Genomic DNA, 18,133 nt, shown 5'->3' on the forward strand with positions numbered 1-18,133 from the left:
ATTACGTATTGTGCTGTTTATGACAACAGAATCCTGTTGTTTACTCCAGAACAGTTGTGCAACCGGGATGTGTAACATATTTGAGATTTTGGATAGTGTTTTGGAATGGTCAACCGACACTTGCATCACACCTGGCAGCATTAGTATCAACCAATGATGCTTTAAATAAAGTCTGATAATTTCAGTCCTTCCCACAGCCTGTGTTAGTTTTATTAGCTTCAGTTCAGATAGAGACGTGGGCTTTGCATCACCTCATTTACTTCTCCTCGCTAACACAGTAATGGCAGAGGGCATGTCTGTTAAACATTTACTTTACTTTCTCCTGTGAGTGTGATTTCAACAGGGCATGGGTGTTTGTGTTTTACTGTAAAGTGCCTTCAAGTGTTTTTCTGCTCTTTCTGTTGCAGTGGGGTCGGGTGGCCATGGACCCCTTCAGCCAGCTGATCCTGCTAATCGCGGTGGTGAGTTTTTGCACCTTCCAGTGGCTCTTTCACAGCGTGAGCCCCTGGGCGTCATCCAGAATCAGCCCTGGCTTCCTCAAACTCACCCACAAACAGAAGATCGAGTGGAACTCAAGGTACACAAACATGATCTGTGCCGCATTTCTCTTTGTATGTGTTACCTTCTTAAATACAATAGAGTAATTGTAAGCTGTATGAGGTGGATTCACTAAAAAGAACTGGCTCATAAGAGTAATTTGTTTTGGAATCTTTACTGATTGTGATTCATTCAAAGAACTGATTCAAAAGAGTAATTCATTTGGGAGTCACATAGACATAAATAGTTTGATGGTGTGTTTGATTTGCTAAAATGATTTGCTAAAATCCAGCTCAAAAGAATCATTTGTTTAGGAATCATTTAGAAGACTGATAAAGCTGTTTGCTTTTGATTTACTAAAAAGAATTGGCTCATAAGAGTCATTTGTTTAGGAATCAGACTGCACTGGTTGGACTGTTTGGTTTTGAGTCGTTAAAAAGAAAATCGCTCAAAAGACTAATTGATTTGGGAATCATTTAGACATAACTAGTTGCACTGTATGGGTTTGATTTGCAATCAAGATCCAACTCAAAAGACTCATTTGTTCAGGAATCATTTAGAAAACTGGTCAGATTCTGATTCATTACAACAACTGGCTCATGACTGATTCATTTGGAAATCATTTAGACATAACTAGTTGCATTTTGTGTATTTGATTTACTAAAAAAATCCATCTCAAAAGACTATGTCTGTATGGTTTTGATTCACTAAAAAGAACTGTCTCATAAGAGTCATTTGTTTAGGAGTCAAACTGCACTGGTTATACTGTGTGGTTCTGATTCATTAAAAAGAAAATTGTTCAAAATACTAATTGATTAAGAAATCATTTAGACATAACTATTTGCACTGTATGTGTTTGATTTGCAATCAAGATCCAACTCAAAAGACTCATTTGTTCAGGAATCAGACAAATTCATTTGGGAATCACTTAACGAGTTGCACTTTGTTTTTGAATGATTAATAGGAAAGTTAATCAAGACAAATTCATTTTTTGAATGATTAATTAAGTTAATGACGTTAAAATGAACTTACTTAAAACATGAATTTACTTAAGAATCATTTAGACAACTGGCTGCACTGTATGTGTTGGATTTACCAAAATGATCTGGCTCAAAAGAATAATTTGTTCAGGAATCATCTACATAACTGGTTGCACTGAATGGTTTTGATTTACAAAAAAAGATCCAGCTGAAAATAATTATTTGTTCAGGAATCATTTAGAAAACTGGTTGAATCCAGTATGGTTTGATTCACTTAAAAAAACTCATAAAGACTCATAAAGAGTCATTTGTTTAGGAATCCGACTAGTTTGATTGCACTGTGTGGTTTTGATTCATTAAAAAGAACTCACTCAAAGAACTAATTCATTTGGGAATCATTTAGACAACTGGTTGCACTGTATGTTTTTGATTTACTAAAACGGCCAGCTGAAGTAATTTGTTTAGGAATCAGATTACACTGGTTGTACCATATGGCTTTGATTCACTGAGAAGAACTGTGCCAAGTGACTCATTCAGTGCAAACAGGTCTGTCTAAATGATTCCTTAACAGATGTTTTTGATTCACTAAGAAGAACAGACTCATAAGAGTCATTCTTTTAGGAACTGTCCTGGTCACTTAGTTTTGATTCCCAAAAATGAACCGACTCAAAATATTAAGTCATTACTTAAGTCATTGTATGTTTTGAGCCTGCTTTGTAAGACTAATTTGTTTAGGAATCGGATTACACTGGTAGCCCTGTAAGGTTGTGATTCACTAAAAAGGACTCAAAAGATTCATTCATTCCAGAATCATTTAGATGCTTTTTGCACTCTGTTTTTGATTCACTGGCTCATAAGAGTCATCTAATCAGGAGTCAAACTACAATACAATTTCTCTTGTTGAATATCTCTGCTGGATTCGCAGCGGCGCTTCAAATATTTCCCTTCTCAGAAAATTATGCTGTGGAGAGCAGGTTGTAAGCTGACGCTCAAAATCACTAACGTCTGTATATGCGTAAAGAAACTGGCAAGAGATGAAGATGGCAGCGATAATGCTCATTTCAGCAGGCTGTCAAGAGGACAGCCAGCTGGATGAGATCTTTATATGTAGGACACACAGTGCTGATTTGATTGACAGCAGTCAATTGCTCCGTTTCGATTGTTTCAACTAGACATTGTTTTATGTGAGAAGCAAACCACTGTAAACACTGTTCCCATTTGTAATTAAACCTTTGTGTCTGTAGGACCGTGTCCACGCTCCACGCCCTGTTGGTCGGCCTTTTCTGCCTCTACATCCTGTTCTTCGATGAGGCCGTCAATCAGGACCCCGTATGGTGAGCGCTTTGCCGTCAAACCGACCCGTCACACTGCATGCAGGGCATGCTGGGAAAGCGCTGCTCTTTATAGATGAGCAGAACGCTTTCAGTAACTGTTGTTAGATGATCTTGCAGTAATCTCAGTTCCTTGTCCTCCACTTTACCACAACAGGGGAGATCCTACTCTGGTGAAGATAAACGTGAGCATTACTACAGGCTACCTCATATCTGGTGAGAGTTTACGGCAGATGTCTCATAGTGTTTGGAGAGCTGCATAATGCATGGGAATGGGAAGATATTTTGGGGACAGTTAGAGGTTTATTGATAATATTAGTACTGTATATACTATATATAATATTATAATAATAAGTTTGATATGAAAATTAATATTAATTTTTTAATGCATTGACTAATGCATTTATGTACTTAATGTACATAAGGTGAAATTTGACTTGTTCGTTAGTAACTGATCACAATAAGCTTTCATTAACAGTAATTTACAATGAACAACATTTTCTAATACATTTTTCAAATGAAAACTTTTGTGAACAAACAATTAACAATTATATTTTTATTAACTTTAACAAAAATGAATAAAATGCTGTAAAACTATATTGCTTATTGTTAGCCAGCCCATTAAGTAATATTAACAAATAAGACAATATTATTTATTATTAATCAAGTCTCAGTTTTTCAAGTTATATTTATTTCAGTTTATTAAAAAAATGTTTTATGGTAATTTATGGTATCCCTTTTTATTTTTGTTAGTTCATGAAGTATTTGTTAAAATTTTACAAAATTCACAAAATAAAATAATAAAGTCAAATAAAATAAAATATAAAATATTCACAGCCATCAAGTTATGTTTATTTCAATTTATAAAAAATATATTTATGGTATTTTATGGTATGCCATGACATATTTGTGTTAAGATTTTCTAAAAATAAATTAAAATAAAATAAAATAATCACACCCATCAAATTATATTTATTTCAATTTTATGGTATGCCTTTTCATTTTTGTTTGTTCAGGAAATGTTTGTGTTAAAATTAGAAAAATTCTTAATATACAATAAAATACAATTCAATAAAATAAAAAAATTCAATAAAATACTCACAGCCATCAAGTTAGATTTATAAATGTATAAAAAATGTTTTTATGGTATTTTATTGTATGCCTTTTCATTTTTGTTTTTTCTTGAAATACGTTTACATTTTCTCAAATTAAAATGTAAAATAAAATTAAATGTTTTATGTTATGACTTTTCTTTTTTTGTTAGTTCATGAAATATTTATGTTAAAATCTTCTCAAAATAAAATAAAATACAGCCATAGAGTTATTTTTATTTCAATTTATTACTTTTTTTATGCTATGTCTTTTAATTTTTAGTTAGTTAGTTTATATAATATTTGTGTTAAAATCTTCTTAAAATAAAATAAATATAAAAAATAAAACAAAATACTCACAGCCATCAAGTTATTTCAATTTATAAAAAATGTTTTATGGTATTTTATGGTATGCCTTTTCAATTTTGTTGGTTCATGAAATATTTGTGTTAAGATTTTCTAAATAAAAAATAAATAATGTAAAATAAAATAAATGGCCTTACAGCCATTAAAGGTATAAAACGTTGTTATATTTTCTCAAAATAAATAAAGAGAAAAATGACAAGAAAATAGAAGAAAATAAAGGTATGAAATATTTGTTAAAATTTTCTAAAAAAGAAAAAAAAATTAATTAATTAATTAAAATAAATCAAAATTAAAATAGATGCTATGCTTTCTTATGAGATATATTTGTGTTAAATTTTTCTCTAAATAAAATAAATTAAATCTAAATTAAAATAGATGCCATGCTTTCTTGTGAGATGTGGGTATATTATTGGTAGGCTGTATTGTTAGTAGTTATACTTCCATGCTAAATTAAAACAGTTAAATTCATATATCTTAAAGTAGTTCTGACTCTAATGCCTTTTTTCTGTGTTTTCCAGATCTGCTGCTTATATTTTACTATTGGAGAGCAATAGGAGACAAGTTTTTTTGTAATCCACCACCTGGCAGCATTGTATGCTTACTACTATGTACTGGTGAGTTCCCTGTTGTCCCATAACAGAACATGCAGGCAAGATGGGAAAGAGACAACCAAGAGTGAGCAGTGGTAGTGTCAGGTGTGCAGCTGGTGCTGAAAGCTCTGTGTTCCCTGGTTCACGTATAGTGCTAAACAGAGAAACAGAATAGTCAGAAGCTGAAAGTCCCTGTTAGTGCATGGCTTTAGTCATTCTGTCCCGTTTTGTTGTGCTCTGTCTAGTTTTGAACACAGTAACATCTCTTGTGTAAACAGCTTCTTAGAAACGAATCCCTATTTAGCATGCAGTTACCAGCCCAGATCTTTAACCACTAGTCTACACCACTGAGGCCACTACTGTTCACTCTTGGTTCAGTTGTACGGTTACCCTCTAGGTCACCAGGTTCTGTAGCTGATTGGTTATGATGATGATGATGGTATTTTTTGCATGGAATGCTCATTGACGGTTATGCAGAAGTCCATTTTCTCTTCCTCAACTCCTCCTCTACCTCACTGACCCCCTTCAGCAACTCTATCGGTCAGTTCTGGCCGGCTTTCGGCCCAGACTGGACCGGATTGGATTGCGTGCATGTGTCGATGCTCCTGTGGTGCCGTTGGAGGGTTTCCTGTGTGCATGCTCTGATACCTTCCCCTGCTTTGAGCCGATCTTCCTCCTAAACTATCTCTCTCTCCCCTCTAAAACCTAACATCCACGTCTCAACTGCAGGATGAGTAACAGCGAGAAAGCGCTTGTTTGTTGGGCTGATCCACACTCACGATTTGAGAAGGTTTTGCTGAATAACAGGTTGATCTGGTCCTCAACTGAATTCTAAATAACTGCACATTTAGTTGCACAGGTTGTTACTTGTGCCTAAAGAAATTAGTCAGAATTTAGGTAAGAAATGAAACTAAACACTTGAAATAGCATCAGTTGATGCTCAGTTGTTTGGCATGGGTCATTCTGGAAAACGGGTGCCTTAAAAAAGGTGATAAGTAATGGTTTACCAGATTGGTATACTGTAAAAACAGTAAAACAACATACCAGATGAAGAATGTGTTGTTAATAGGTTAATAAATTATGATAAGTAGTATTTTCATTTTAATCTAAACGAATGTGTATTAATATATGTTGTAATTAATAAGATGAAATTTCAGTAACGGGGTAACGGTTGACGCAATGGTGCTCCCTTTAAAATCAAGAATGATTTCCAATTAATTTTTGTCATTTTATTTTGCTTAATTACCCATTTATTAAAATTATTTGTAATGAATTATAAAATTATTTGAAATTATTGTAATTACTATAAAATTATTCATTAACAAAAAAAAAGCTGAAAATCGGGAAAAAAATTACGATTATTAAGTACTTAAATATTTCTTTTAAATATATAATGTAAATGTTTTGCACATATATTATGTAAAAAAAAAAAAAAAAAAAAAAAAAAAAAATATATATATATATATATATATATATATATATATATATAATACATATATAATAAAAATACATTTATTAAAATACATGTTAAATAATTGAATATATTTAAGAATTACTTATTTAAATTAAATATTTAAATATATTTTGCATATTATAAATAAATTTTTGAGTATATTTATTTAAATATTTAAATATTTTGAATATATATATATATATAAAATACATAATTTAAAATAATTATAATATTTAAATAATTAAACATCTATTTATTTATGTGTTATTTTTCAATAATTAAATATATGTAAATATTTAAATATTTGCATATACATAATTAAAATAAAGAATTAAAAGACATTTGAAATAATATTTATATATATATATATATATATATATAATATTTATTTAATAATTAATTTAAAATATTTTACACACACACACATATATATTTTATTAATCAAGTTCTTAGATAAGTAAATATATTTAAGTATACTTTTTGCATATTAGTTTGGTTAAAGTCTGATTAATAAATTATATTAATTTAATATATTAAGTTTTAATAGGTAAGAGCGACCTGGTATGTTAACTTGTTTTTCTGGGTTATGCTTGCACGCTGTGTTAACTAAATGCATGAATGAACATCAAATATATTGTACCGTATTATTACTCAAGATCAGCTGTAATTCTGCCATCTATATTAATAATCATTTTATTGCAGTCACAGATACATTACACACCTCTAGTTACAATACATACGACAATAACTCAAAAGGCACCTCCTTTGTGAAATGACCATGACAAATGACATCTAGTGGCCTTGTTTATTGCCCTTCCAAGTTCATTTCTGAAAACCCACGCCACACACACAAAAAAAAAATGCATTCCTAAAAATTCCTAAAAATGCATCTGGGGCAGCGACTGATGATATTAATGGCTTTACTGTTGCTTATATACCCTACAGTTACCTTGCACTGATTTAATGCAACTTTGAGGATCGCCTCAAACCTGAACGTGCATTTTGTTTGTCAGGATGTAGACCATACTGTCACTGGTCACTTTTATGACTGCCATTTCAAGCCTTTTTTCTAAATTACTGCAAGATGATAGATGTAATTTAACAAGGAGCTGGAAGTCTCTGTTGGGTCTCACTGAGTAATTAAGTCTGTCGTTGGAAATGTCATTCGTTGTTATTGTTTCCTGTGTTTAGAAATGCTGTTAGCGCTTAAAAAACTTTTTTTTTTCTAAGATTCAATTATAAAATTCGCCTTATTTTTAAAACGGCATAATAAACCTCATCAAGCTTTTCAGTGTTTAATAATTGTGCTTCATATTATGAAACAAACGCGTTTTGCTATATTTAGCACTGACATGTAATCTTTAACAGTCTATCAAACTGTTAGAGGTGTTTTTTTTTAAAGAAGTAGGATAAAATCGAATTAATTATGTGTCGTGCGATTTGTTTCTCATAGTGCATGTCCAACGAGTCTTAAATGTTGTTGCTGCTTCTGTGTCGTTCGTTCTTTTTGCATTTTTTCTGCACCTTTTTTTCCAAGAATCTGTCTGTCAGTCTGTCTCTGTCCCACCTAACATGACTTCTTGAATAACGCAGCCTCACTTCCTCTGACCAGCAAAACCCTTCATGCAAAAACTACCAGTGTCACTGTTAGTCGGGTTAAGAGATGAGGGCTATAGGCTTGGCTGATCTAGATGGACTCTCTCCTGTCTTGTCTGCTGTCCTGCTGTTATGGAACTCTGAGCAGTTACTGAAGCCCAGTTACAGTATGGACTTACCAGTACCTAGGGGTACCAGCATGCATCTGCTAGCCTACCTAATTTATTTTTTTATTCTTGTTTTTTTTATGGTCCATTTTGCAGTAAGTAGGCTAATGTGTGTTTTAATTGCAGCCCTTAAGGTAAGTGTGTTATGGAGATGCCAAATGTTTATTCTCTTGCTATAGGAATGATAATGTCAAAACTGGTTTGGAGAGGAACGTTTCATTGGAATAGGTCCTTGCTTTGCAAGGAAAGGCTGTAAAAGGCTTCATTTTCTGACAGAATGTGCATGGCTGACCCTTGCTGCACTTATACAGTGAGATCCGAAAGTCTGAGAACACATTACAAATCTGGGATTTTGTTTTTGTTTAGAAATGAAGTATTAGCATTTTGGAAAAATGACAAATGAAGATATTTTGAAGAATGTTGGTAACCAAACAGTTAACGGTAGCCATTGACTTCAGTAGTAAACTATGGAATTCAATGGCTTCTGTCAGTTGGTTACCAACATTCTTTTAAATATCTTTTTGGAACAGCTTGATTATGAGTAAATGGTGGCAGAATTTAGTTTTCAGGGGAACTGTCCATTTGAGATTCTGAACTATTTTTAAGTCATAATCAAAAAAATGTGACTCATCATGTAAACGTGAACAGGATGTTTTTTGGATCATTCTCAAATCATCCACAACTTGATCAGCAGGTTTTAAACAAACTTGTGGAAATCATGCAGCTTGGGAATTGCTGTTGCAAAAAAAGTTAACAAAATACTTTTCACTTTAAAGGGAACTCCAGATATTTAGACTTGCATGGTTTTATTATAACGTAAATGATGTCTCTTACTGAAATATGTAGTAGAAAACCCATGAAAGATTTACGTTATATAAAACATCCACATCGTTTTATACATATTTTGGACTATGGGGGGCGCCATTATTTCGATTGCACCAAATGGTGAGCTACTTGCGCAACACGACTCGGGAAAATAAAATGCTGATATGATGAGCACAGCTACTGAAAGAGCGTAGTCCACTTCCAGAACAACAATTCACAAATAATTGACTCACCCCCTTGTCATCCAAGATGTTCATGTCTTTCTGTCTTCAGTTGTAAAAAATTATGGTTTTTGAGGAAAGCATTTCAAGATTTTTCTTCATATAATGGAATTCAATTGTGCCCCCCGTTTTGAACTTCCGAAAAGTAGTTTAAATGCAGCTTCAAAGGGCTCTTAATGATCCCAGCCGAGGAAGAAGGGTTATCTAGCGAAATGATCGGTCATGTTTTTCGGAAAACAAAAATGTGTATACTTGAGCATAAAAGCTTGTCTAGCACAGGCTCTGGGATGCGCGTTTATGACGCTACGTATTGAATCATGTCGAAAGGTCACGCCAAATGTAGGCAGATCTACAGACCCAGTGTTTACAAAGCGAATGCCCAAAGACTAAGGAAACGCAAGTAAGTCAAACGCTGTTTACAAACAAAAAGGTACAATGTGTCGGACGATTCTGAAGTTGTAGGAAAATAAGATGGAGTTTTTCGCCATACTCAACTTTTTTTTTTTAGCCGGAGTACACAGACGATGAACTTAGACGTGATTCGTAGTGGTGATGGGAAGTTCGGATCATTTTACTGACTCAGACCTTTAAGCAAAATGTTCAGCAAAATGAACAAAACAAGTCATTTCGTTCATTTTAACAAAATCAGCATCACGTGACAGCCCCATAAGATGAACGAACGACTTGAAAAACCCGAAGACTCGAAACAGGTGAACTAATTCCAGTACAGAACCTAATAGGATGTTGCGTATGCGCGACTGAATGAATCACTCCCCCGAGATGACTCGTTCTTCGTGAGTCACATTAAAGATTCATTAAAAATGAACGAATTGTTCAAGAACGACCCGTGGACACGCATCCAAGAGCTGTGCTGCCCGAGCTTTTGTGCTTAAAAAGTATACAAATTTAAAAAAAAAAAGACTGATCGTTTCGCTAGATAAGACCCTTTTTCCTCGGCTGGGATTGTTTAGAGCCCTTTGAAGCTGCATTTAAACTACTTTTTGAAAGTTCAAAATCGAGGGCTCAATTGAAGTCCATTATATGAAAAAAAAATTTCTAAAATGCTTTCCTCAAAAACCATCATTTCTTTACAACTATAGACAAAAAGACATGAACATCTTGGATGACAAGGGGGTGAGTAAATTCTTTGTAAATTGTTGTTCTGGAAGTGGACTTCTCCTTTAACAAGTGGCAATGGATATAAGCGCAGGCTTAAACCAAATGCTGTACCATCGATTTTCCACGCAAGGAGTCTAAACGCCCCTGGATATCGTGTGAAATTAATGCTGACAAACTCCTTGAGTGGCTGCAACGTCATGACAAGCGCCAACATGTTTACATCCTGCCAGGATGGCATCTAGCATTTCTTGTCTCTGCCATTTGTAAACTCTTTCAGTAGGTGGTCTACTAAAAGCCTCAAAGGCATCAGGGCTGAACTGGAGAGAACAAAGACGCAGGTCTTTAGGAAGTTTATTCGTCCGCAGGCATCTTCACATTCTTTTCTCCTCTTCTTATCGCTACGAAAGCAGTAAAGGCTTGCGTTGCTTCTCTTGTTGCCTTTTGACTGAAAATTACAACTGAAAACCGAACAATCATACAGTCATTGTTGGAAAGGGTTCAAATACACAAAAATGCTGAAAAACTAAAGAATGAAGGATTTTTCTGAAGAAAAATGAACATGAACAACTGTCACTAAACAAAAAAACACAGCTGTGGATCATTCAGGTAACAACATAGTATTAAGAATCAAGTAGTAACAATGGCAACAGGTAGTGCCAGTAGCTCACCGAGTGCCATCATGTCATCAAAATAATGACACCCCCATAGTCCAAAATATGTATGAAGCGATGTGGATTTTTTAAAAGTAATGTTAATTCTTTTATGTGTTTTCTACTACATGTTTCAGTAAGAGCCATACAAGTCTTAATTCCTGGGTTAGCTTTAATTGTTATGTAATAAAATGTTATATATAACTATAATTTGTAGTGAAGAAGTCGAAATGGAAGTTTTTTCAGTAGTGGTATCAGACATTTGGACCCCACTGTATGTGCCTGATAACAATGTGGCTTGTTTGAAATGTGGACTGTTATTATTGACAGCACAGTTTTGGCTTTTAATTTTATAATTGTTAAATCTTTATTCTGTTATCCATTTACAATAATTAAAACAGAGACTTCAAAATGACAAAGGACGGTAACCTGAACAAAAAAAAAGTTTTGTTCAGTTTGAAATCTAATATAGATGAAGTCAAAAGTTACATACACCTTGCAGAATAGCAGTTTGGTATTTTATTTTTTATAAAATATTTTTATAAAAGAAGTATTGGTAAAATAATTGACATTTTGCATATTCTGCAAGGTGCATGTAAACTTTTGACTTCAACTGTATATTCTGTTTTAATCTGAATTTAATACACAATTGAAAATGACTTTTTTTTTCATGATGGATGTTTTTAACAAATTAATAGAGTTGACGTAATATTAACAATCACTTATATGATCATGCATTCTGCTCCTCCATACGTACAAGTGTACAATTTTACTTACATTGCAATAGTAAGTCATTTATAACTTGTACATATCCACTGAAAATAACAAACTAAATATAGACAAATAAATGCTGAAGGACATTGTTTGATCTTAAAATAATTCCTATATTAATAGAGTGACTATATCCATGCAACCCTATTTTCTATTTTCGTTTTTTTTTCTTTACTCTTTTGTTATGTCTGTCAGAGTGAAATATCATAACTCAGCACCAAAGCAATTACTGTGGGTGCCTGACAGCAGGAGATATTGAGAGTGTTGGAGCTGATTCATGAGGCTGTGCTTTTCTATAACTCGTGTCTGTGTCATTGTTTGTTTGTTCTTCACCTTGTGTTTCCAGGGTCAAGGAATGTTGCCTTATTTTGCTAACTTCCGTCTGCTTGCAGAGTTTTCCACACCATGTGTAAACCAACGGTAGGTATTTGGCTGATTCAAGTACAAAATATTTAACGGGCGAACTTTGTGGTTTTGCCCACCACATACGTCTTGAAGCCATTAAAGACAACATGAGATCGGAATTAACGCTATTTAGTTTCTTAAATGTTTCCCGTTTTATTGTGTGGATTCATTATTGTATTGATGTTATTGTAAACATTTTTGCTGACCTATTGGGCAGTGAAAAATACTTAGCTGTAATATTTCCAGGATTATTTGTTGTTTTAGCATTATTTGATTTATTTGTCTTACCAAAGTAAAAATCACAAAAATGAAAATTTGCTGAAAATGTATTTGGCCTCAGGCCAGTCAAGATGTAGATGAGTTTGTTTCTTCATCAGAACAGGTTTGGAGAAATTTAGCATTACATCACTTGCTCATCAGTGGATCCTCTGCTGTGAATGGGTGCCGTCAGAATGAGAGTCCAAACAGCTGATTATAAACATCACAATATTCCACACATGACTCCAATCCATCAATTAACTACTTGTGAAGCAAAAATCTGCAAATTTGCAAGAAACAAATCCATAATTAAGGCATTTTAAGTTTAACCAGTTGCTTCTGGCCAAAAAATGAGTCCATAATCATGTTTACTCCAGTGAAAAAGCCATCTCCTGTTGTTCTCTCACATCCATCAATATGCAGGGTTTGTGCTTAAGGTACTTGCTTAAAGGTACTTGAATTTGACTTTTTGAAATTGAAGGCCTGGAAAACCCTTAAAAATGACAATATTCCTGAAGAGGAACTTAAAAAGTGCTTAAATTATTGAAAGAAAATGTATCTAAATTAGCGTTTAATTTTGTCATTAAGCATACAAAATTCACGCAGTTCAAAAAACATCATATTTTTTTTGCTTATTTCCGGTAATGTCAGAAAACTATCACTATACTGACAGTGTTGAGTAAATGTGGTTAAAGATGTGAAAAGAGGAACAGATGAACCAAATCAATTGAGTCATTTATGCTGGAACAGTTCCAGTCGATTCACTCTGGTTACTTTGATCATTAATTTCAAGCGTTTTACTATCAAAAACACAATCACATTTGAAGAGCCATTCTTTTTCGAATTTTAACACCGCGATTTGTAACGATTTTAAAAAGTGATGGGTGAAACTGAGTTTTTGGAACTCTGAAACAGTTAAACCATTGTGTCGCAAAATGATTCAAAGTGCTCCATACGGATCGCTTATCGTTAATTCTTTGTTTCAGATCGGTACTTCAAATTGCGTATCGTGAATCATTTGATTTAGATTGGAACAGGTTTGTGAATCAAATCTGATCTAAATTGATTTCTGATCTACATCAAATGATTCACGATACGCAAAGTTCCAATCAAATTATTCGCGATCTGCGCCGAGTCCTGAAATGATTGTTTGCGAATCATTATTTAGATAGGGACTTTAGAGCATGGATTGCAAATAATTTGATTTAGATCAGAGCTTCGGAGCGGGTTCGCAAATCTTTTGATTCAGATCAGGATTTCGGAGCGATTACACAAATCTTTTTTTTTTTCTTAAACAGTAGAAAACATCAAACCATTAAGGGAGTACAGTTATCCAAACAAAGAAAAAAGAAAGTATACACAAATACAAATCCATTAAGAAAATTGCGTTTAATTTATAATACTTTAATAGTAATACTTCGCATGTGCTTCACTTTATTTTTATAATTTTTATTAGTATATTTATATTAAATATAGTATATTTATATTTATATTAAATATATTTATATTTTTATTTATCTATTTATTTTTTAGAATTTGAAATATCTGATTAAAGTCCTTAAATCAAAAAAGTAGTGCTTGAAAAGTCCTTAAGTCCTGGAATTTCATTTTATCTGTACGAACCCTGAATATATCTGCTTATTTAATCTTTGCATATTCCTCTTCTGATTCAGACTATACCAGCTTTTTCAATGGAGAATGATTTCAATGATTTGAAGTTGAAAAAAAAAAAAAAAAACTTAATGTTGGATTTATCACAAACTCACAAAATGTCCATTAATGGGCTGGAGTGATTTACTTATAAGTTTTTATCAGCTGTTTGGACTCTCATTCTGACAGCATCCATTCGCTGCAGAGGATCCATTGGTGAGCAAGTGACGTAATGCTAAATTTCTCTAAATCTCTTCAGATGAAGAAACAAACTCATCTACATCTTGGATGTCCTTTCGTTTTTGAGTGAACCATTCCTTTCAAATGCCATTTCATGTTATCTTTAATAAGAAGTGTGACCCTGGACCACAAAACCAATCAAAAGTAGCACAGGTATATTTATAGCAATAGCCAAAAATACATTGTATGGGTCAAAATTATTGATTTTTCTTTTATGCCAAAAATCATTAGGATATTAAGCAAAGGTCATGTTGCGTGAAGATAGTAATATGCATTGCTAATAACTTCATTTGGACAACTTTAGGTGATTTTCTCAATATTTTGATTTTTTTTTTTTTTTTTTTTTTTTTTCCCCTTTTCTAGATTTTCATATAGTTGTATTTTGGCCAAATGCTGCTCTATCCTAACAAACCATCATCAATGGAAAGCTTATTTATTCAGCTTTCAGATGATGTATAAATATTCAAAAAATGTAACCTTATGACTGGTTTTGTGGTCTAGGTTCACAAATGTCACAGGTTAATGTTGCGAAAGTACTGTAAACTCGTTTACAAGATATCACTTTGCTCACCTGTGTTTTCCAGCTGGTTCTTTGAAGTATTAGGTTACCCCAAAGCCTCCAAACCCAACATGGCAAACGGGGTACTGATGGCGCTCGTGTTTTTCCTGGTGCGGATCGCCGTCATGCCGGTATACTACAGCCGAATGTGCTCGGTGTACGGCACGGAGGCCTTCTACAAGGTCTCATTCGGAGGCCGTGGCGCTTGGATCTTCTCCAGCATCTGTCTGGACATCATGAACGTCATGTGGATGCATAAAATCGCCCGCGGCTGCTACAAAGTCCTGCGTTCCAGCCGGAAAGCCAAACCTGAGAGCCAGGAGAACGGAAAAACAGATTGAGGGAAAAGAAAGAATATTTGAATTTTACACCACTTGCTCACGGACAGGGTCTTCATGGGACGCTACAGCATGATAGTGACCGGTAAAGACTTCGAAAACACCCCAGAGCAATATTAAACAGAGTTAAGACCCAAAACTCTGAGGAAATTGAGATTTAGTGCACCAGAAAAGACTGGCCGTCCACTTTTGTTTTGTTTGTTTTGAACTGTACACCAGAAGTGCATAAAATGCACTGTTCGAGACCACCGGCTGAACTGTATTTTAACTAGTTTGGTTTTAATTTTAAACTGTGGGCAGGCAAACCACATTATTTATTCATCAAAAGTTCAGTCCCTCGCTCTCAATCGCTGTACTGTGCAAAGAGGCCAAGAGGTCAGTCACCTGATGTTCACGTTTACTTCAAAGCCGCGAATACTGACTGTGAACGATTCGTCCACACAACTGCACTGCACTAAACGAGGAAAATCAGCAATCTGGATCAGTGTGCTTAACAAGAATCTCTTGGAAAATCAATGTCACGTACTTGTGATGCATTAGATATTCTATTGGATGCACCAATGAGGTCCTACTGTGGGTTAAACAGGCGAAATATTTTATATATATACACAAAATGAGCAGTAATAGAAGCTGTTTTTAAGAATCAACCCGGTTTACACTCACTCCAGATTCAGTCCAGATTCAGTTCAGATTCCGCTTGAAACGGACGTCACACTTTGTTCGCACTGTACAGTTAATTGCATGCGGCGATGTTGTTCTCTGAATGTTTGCATTGTACATAGAAATTTTATTGAGCATACGGTAATTATTTTAATTACGTTGATGTACAGTGTATCCGATCAATGCTGAACGCAAATGATTATGATTTGGAAATGTTTTAAAAGGAAGCGTAGCTCGCGAATTCGAGGATGACTCAACGTCGGATCGTTTTCCTGCATCGTACCCTAATTTATTGAACCAGTGTTGCACTGGGACAGCATGGTAATGTTTCTACGACATATTTATTATTTTTTAACGGAGAGATATAAAAGTCGTCATTGTATCTGAGTAGATATACTACAGCGTATGAGAGAATTCACAATACAGAGATACTTTTATGAATTCATTTTAAAATTCACTGTCACTATGTATGACGAATTTAGTGTAGAATATTCTGTACACAAGCATTCAGTGGCGGCACGGATGTGAGAGCATGAGTTTTATTGATTTAAAATAGACTACATGAAAGACCGCGAATTGCGTGGAAACAATTTTAAAGCAGTTCTGTTTTTAATGAACTAAGTACTTGAATTTTGAAATGCGATATTATGAGAGCCAGAACTATGAAGACTTGTCTTTTATTGGCATGAGATATACAGGAATCCATTGTCTTTTTTTTTTTTTTTGCCTTTGTATTCAATCATTCAAAATGCCTTTTTTGTTGGTTTTGTTAAATAAACGTCTTTTATTTACTTCTTCCAGTGTCATTTTGTAGCACATGGTTCATTGTAAGGTCATGTATAGGATGTATGACTATCACTTTGATTGTTGTATCTTTTTGTTCTTGCCAATGTTACAACCAAAGGTCAAAAGTAAGAATGGCTGTACTTAATCGTACATATTTCCGTAAGTAAATAGAAAAAAAAACAGTCGGGCGAACACGCATTGTAACACTGTTCAAGTGTAATCTGAAACAAGGACAGGAGAAGAAGGGAAGAGTTCACTCAATGTAAATTAACTTTCAAAACCTTGCAGGTTGTTTCCAAGAAAGCACTTATGAATCTGTGAATAGTTCATGTCATGTTTTTGGTCGAAATGATATTAAAAAGTCTTTTAAATGCATAAAGATCCAAACCTTCAGTGTTCCGCAGCATTCATGTTTTATTTATGGAATGTGTAACTGCACAATATCATGACTGTGTGTGTGTTTATTACTGAAGCGTTCCATACACTAATGTCACAGGAAATTGTTGCCATATAAAGGTTTACATTTGTTACTACGGTGAACACAGGGATCAACTTCCCATATGCTGAAGGAAAGTGCATGTACCTGAGGAATGACACAACAGCTCTTTTCAAACATGTTTATTCTTTCACTTGTCTTACTTTTTCACTTTCGTTATGCCATTTGCCTCAATAAAGCAATATGTTCATTTTGATCCATGATGATTTTGTATGTCCTTTTTATGGTGAAGCCTTTGTGTTGGTTTAGTAGAGGGTTTGCACTTGCGTCACGATTTGGTTAGTTACCCGGATGTAAATAACAGCATGGACTGCACGATTAACGTACTACTGAATACATTCTGCTAATTTATTATGTCTAAACCACAGAAAAAATGTGTGGAAGCTTCTAAACTATATAGAGAATGGGAAGGAACGGGCACAACATTTTGACAAACTAAAGTTAATAGGTGGTAAAGATCCGTACAAGTAGTATTACTTAAGATATTAGCCTAATATTTCACCTACCTGACTGGAAATGATAAAAACAAACATGAATGTTGTCAAGATTCTTTGCCCTGGAAATCCTGGTTCAGTTTGGCCAACCATAAATGTCTTTTATTTCTTTAGACAATTATTCTGCACTCTACTTCTTGATTTCTTATAACTTTTGGAAGTCTATAGTACTCCAAATGTTTTCCCCAGCCTGATTGATTAGTACAGCCCAAAACATGACAATAATTGACCATTTGCAGTAGTAATAATCAGTATATGAGTTTAGCTCAGCTCAGTGGCATTGTTTACGTTAAGTGCCGCCAAAATAGCCAAATAATGACGCATTGTAGAGATGGGCGGATCGATCCTGAAATATCGATACTTTCGATACTGACGTTTCTGAAGGATTCTGGTTTCTGAAGGATCATGTGACACTGAGGACTGGAGTAATGATGTTGAAAATTCAGCTTTGGTCACAGATGCTTTTTAAATTACATTTTCCAAAATATATTAAAATATAAAATAGTTATTTTAATTGTTCATTTTCCCAATCTTGCTGTTTTTTATTTGT

General features: G+C 34.0%; 1 protein-coding gene across 1 annotated transcript; it reads left to right on the forward strand.

Annotated features, from left to right (window-relative positions):
• The first annotated feature begins 220 nt into the window (after window positions 1-220).
• tlcd4a (TLC domain containing 4a) lies at window positions 221-17,285 on the forward strand. Its single transcript, XM_051098005.1, is given in 8 exon segments — window positions 221-277; window positions 408-577; window positions 2,762-2,851; window positions 3,006-3,064; window positions 4,824-4,867; window positions 4,869-4,919; window positions 12,044-12,117; window positions 14,835-17,285. Coding segments are annotated over 7 exon segments (789 nt in total). The 5' UTR covers window positions 221-277; window positions 408-422; the 3' UTR covers window positions 15,151-17,285.
• Window positions 17,286-18,133: the final 848 nt, after the last annotated feature.

This window comes from Labeo rohita, chromosome 24 (genome assembly GCF_022985175.1).
Source record: "Labeo rohita strain BAU-BD-2019 chromosome 24, IGBB_LRoh.1.0, whole genome shotgun sequence".
Classification (NCBI taxonomy): domain Eukaryota; kingdom Metazoa; phylum Chordata; class Actinopteri; order Cypriniformes; family Cyprinidae; genus Labeo; species Labeo rohita.